General features: G+C 41.2%; 1 protein-coding gene across 1 annotated transcript; it reads right to left on the bottom strand.

Moving 5' to 3' along the window:
- Positions 1–226: 226 nt before the first annotated feature.
- On the bottom strand, positions 227–2,601 carry LOC131150689 (cocosin 1-like). The gene is made up of 4 exons (XM_058101563.1): positions 1,968–2,601; positions 1,602–1,861; positions 959–1,387; positions 227–788 (listed from the first exon to the last, which is right to left on the bottom strand). The coding sequence occupies exons 1-4, from the start codon at positions 2,347–2,349 to the stop codon at positions 381–383; spliced, it is 1,479 nt and encodes a 492-aa protein (XP_057957546.1). The 5' UTR covers positions 2,350–2,601; the 3' UTR covers positions 227–380.
- Between the last annotated feature and the right edge of the window lie 1,112 nt (positions 2,602–3,713).

Genomic DNA, 3,713 nt, shown 5'->3' with positions numbered 1-3,713 from the left:
AAATTCGTGTTCTCACTTTCTCTTTCGATTTTTCTCTAATTTTCGTATTTGCTATATATATAAGGCATAATTTTACAACAATGCTAAAATTGGGATGTTATTATTTTCCTTTGCTGTACACATTATAAATCTCAGAATTTTGGATTAGGGATGAGGATATATAGTGAATTTTTGTTTCAAAATTTTTTGAGTGCAAAAAACAGAGAAGATCATGGAGGCAAAAAAAGAAGAAAGGTTCTTTCCTTTTATTAGCTTATGCCGCATAGACGAGTAACAGGAGAGGGGGAGTGATGGGAACAACACCAACTCTCCAGCTCCAATATGAGACCTTTATTCTCTAAGCCTAATTTATGATTAAGCTGCATCGGTCCATGTAGTACTCAAACGTCGGCCCTTCGCTCATTATGATCACGTTCCCGAGTTGACCGTGGACCAAAAATAGTTTGCTCCCTCCGATTCTCCTTCAAGCTTTGTGCGTCCTCCCTGGAAATGTCGTAGGAGGCTGAAAGTACGCCCACCGGCAATGACCTGAAAACCGAGAACTCGCCAGCGAGAGGGGTTTCCATGGCGTTGTCGTTGGTCTTCACCGCTACATATTCTAACCCTGAGTCGCTAGCCTTTGTCAGCGAAACGAAGTTCTGGGGAATTACCAAAACCTCGCCCTTCTCAATCTCACCATCGAATACGGTTTTTCCAGAGTCTCCCACCACCTGAACCCGACCACTACCCCTCCTCACATACACCACGCTGTGCGCGTTCATCTGGTAATGGGGCCCCACAATTGCGTTCTGCATCAATACATATGAACTCATATGTTATATTTACCTTTTGGACAATGCATGTTTCTTAAAATTGATAGATACTTAAAAGGAACCATTTTAATTTCCACGCTCAATTTAGAACCACCGATCGCAAGAGATTATATGTATAATTAATTGATGTGCTTATAATTATGTACCTTGTAGAGAACCACGTTCTGAGCGTTCAATCTGAGAGATTTCAAGATGGGGAGTGTATGGCTGTTGCTGGTGGCAACGCGGCCGCCGCGAGGGTTGAACAAGTCGGCGCGGGACGGCCGGGCTAAATTCTCTTGCAGTCTCAAGGTGCAGATATTCTCCTCCAACCCATTACTATTGTCATCTTTGTCTTCCTCTTCTTCACGTTGGGTTTCTGGGGCTAAAAGTCGAAGCTCTTGTTCTTCGATGTAAACGATAATACCGTACTCATCAGCATCTGCTTTGCCCTGCAACTTCTCTGTTAGCCTCGTTCTGGTGTCAAAAGCCTCTCCCAGCAGCTCCTTCCCCAAACCCGCAAAAACACGTTCTCTCTCCATCTTCTCCTCACCCCTTTCGCCTTCTTTACGCGGATAACCAGCTAGATAGAAGCTCTGATATATATATATATATATATATATATTAACGTGCATATATGCTTAATTAATTTATTAAATAATTAAATAGTTCATGAGAAGTATATTTTAGGTACATAGGTGTATATACGACAACTAATATGATTTCATCATCCGTAAAAAATTAATCAATTTAATTATGTGATGAAATTACTATAAATCTATATACTTAATAATTTCTTATAGCTCATACTTTGGCTCGGGGATCAAGCTGGTTGGCGTCATTGCTAGTGTCAAGGATCTTCGCGACAACAAGGTCTTCCTCCCCGTCGTTGTAAAGATAATAAACCACTCCGACGGGCAGGGCCACAACTTCCCCCTCCCGCACCCGTCGACGCTTCTGATATCGGTCTCTATACTGTTGTCTCCCTTCTTTGCCTTTCTGCTGCGACCAGCTTGAAAATTCGTACGTCTCCGGGCACCCTGGGATCACTATTCCTAGAATTCCCCTTCCTGCATTATTGATGCATCGGGTACAATTACTGATATATATTAATAAACAAAAAAAAAAAAAAAAAATGCATGCATCAACAAACTACTATATATAGCATATACGAACCTTGAAGGATGTGGATGAGCTGAGGTGCATTGGTGTAGGAAGGCACCAAGAGCCCTCTTAGATGGATGGTAAGACGAATCACTGCCACCCCCACACACTGTAACTGCTTGTTATCTTGGTCGTAATACTCTGTCTCTCCGGCCTCCGACTGGACCGAGCGGGTGGGCTTGAGAGCCCGTAGGCGGTCGATGCGGCACTCGGTTCTGAAGCCTCGGTGCAGCCGCCGGGGTTGGTGGTCACCATACAATTGGGGCTTCTGTAGCTCAAGCTGGGCAAGGCAGCTGCGGTGAAATAGTGTTAGGGTCGACAAAGAGAATAGGATGAGGAAGAGCAGTGGTTTTGGCACGAATGGCAGTGGAGTACTATAAGTAGTTTTGGCCATAGCTAGCTAGCTAGGCTTAAGCGATCGGTAGGTAATAGAAATGGGGGAGGGTAGTTTGGTGAAGCGGCTACTCGGCAGGGGTTGGAATTTATAGGAGAGCAAAGGTAGGGTTGGGGTGTGGGCATGGGTGAGAAATGGACAGTTCTCCTTCTGTCTTGTTGCCTTTGCATGTTATTGCACTACCCTAATTTGCTAACACATTAGGGGGCTACGTGGAACATGTGAGTAGCAGTATGTACCCATTTGCCAAGCAAGGAAAAATGGAATACATGCAGCTTAATTATTTAACTAGTTTGGTTTATTTCGCATGCATGTGTTTTGGACCCACTATACGTGAGATTAATTGTCTTTTTGCACCATGTTCACGTGCTTTGCCAATAGTTGTTGTTAGATTTGGAAAAAATCACCATATTTATTTTACTGGCTACTTTCTTAGGAGTCAGGATGGAGTTGTAACGTTGCTTTTTGTTTGAATTTTATATTTTAAATTTATATTTGTATGAATTTAAATAAAATTTTAATATAATTAAAATTCTGATTATCTAATTAAATTAAAGTCATGTACTGTATATCATTAATTTTTTAGGATATTAAGTACCCAATGGTTGTGCTTTTGGGGCATGTTAGAGTTATTAACTAACATTAATTGTCCTATGCTCTCCTACTAATAAGTTATTGACTTTCTTCCATTGCTTATATCTTGCTACATATTTTTTTTATTTGTGTTCTTAACTCCATGTTCTTTTAATTTATACTCATATTAAGAAATCTGCTTTATAATAACTCCTTTCTTCAATTTGATTTTTATTTAATATTAATTTTTTTAAGGGTGAAGTAGCACGCACACTTATTTGGAGGGATATATCTCCAACAGGTATATCCCAAGATGTTTCAAACCAACCATGTTATATGACACCTGCCTATGATGTTACGGACCATATGTGGGTGCAGGTATTCGGCCCATGCTCCTGCATTCACTAGTGCCCCGCCATGTCACTGATATGTTCCTAAAATATGCTATTTTAGGCCCGTATTTACCTGTGCAATGTTCTTATTTACTTTGTAATTATCTCTTCTTATCATTGTTCGACATTACACGTGTGTTTGATGTTTTAGGAAATTGGAGCTTAAATCAAGAAGTTAAGCAATGCAAGGAGTCAATGAAGCAACTTTGAAGCACAAGGCTCGACTAGGTCTCCAAGGCCTTGATTTAGCTACAACAACATGTCCCTGATCGACTGTGTGGTGTGACCAAGTAGTCACAAGGGGTGACCGAGTCAAGATAAGAAGACTCCAAAGTGCTAGTTACTAAGAAGATTCACAAAGACCCTCGACCAGGGCACGACCAAGAGACCTTGGATGTG

The sequence above is a fragment of the Malania oleifera genome, chromosome 3 (genome assembly GCF_029873635.1).
Source record: "Malania oleifera isolate guangnan ecotype guangnan chromosome 3, ASM2987363v1, whole genome shotgun sequence".
NCBI lineage: Eukaryota > Viridiplantae > Streptophyta > Magnoliopsida > Santalales > Ximeniaceae > Malania > Malania oleifera.
This window is presented reverse-complemented; position numbering and strand designations above follow the sequence as displayed.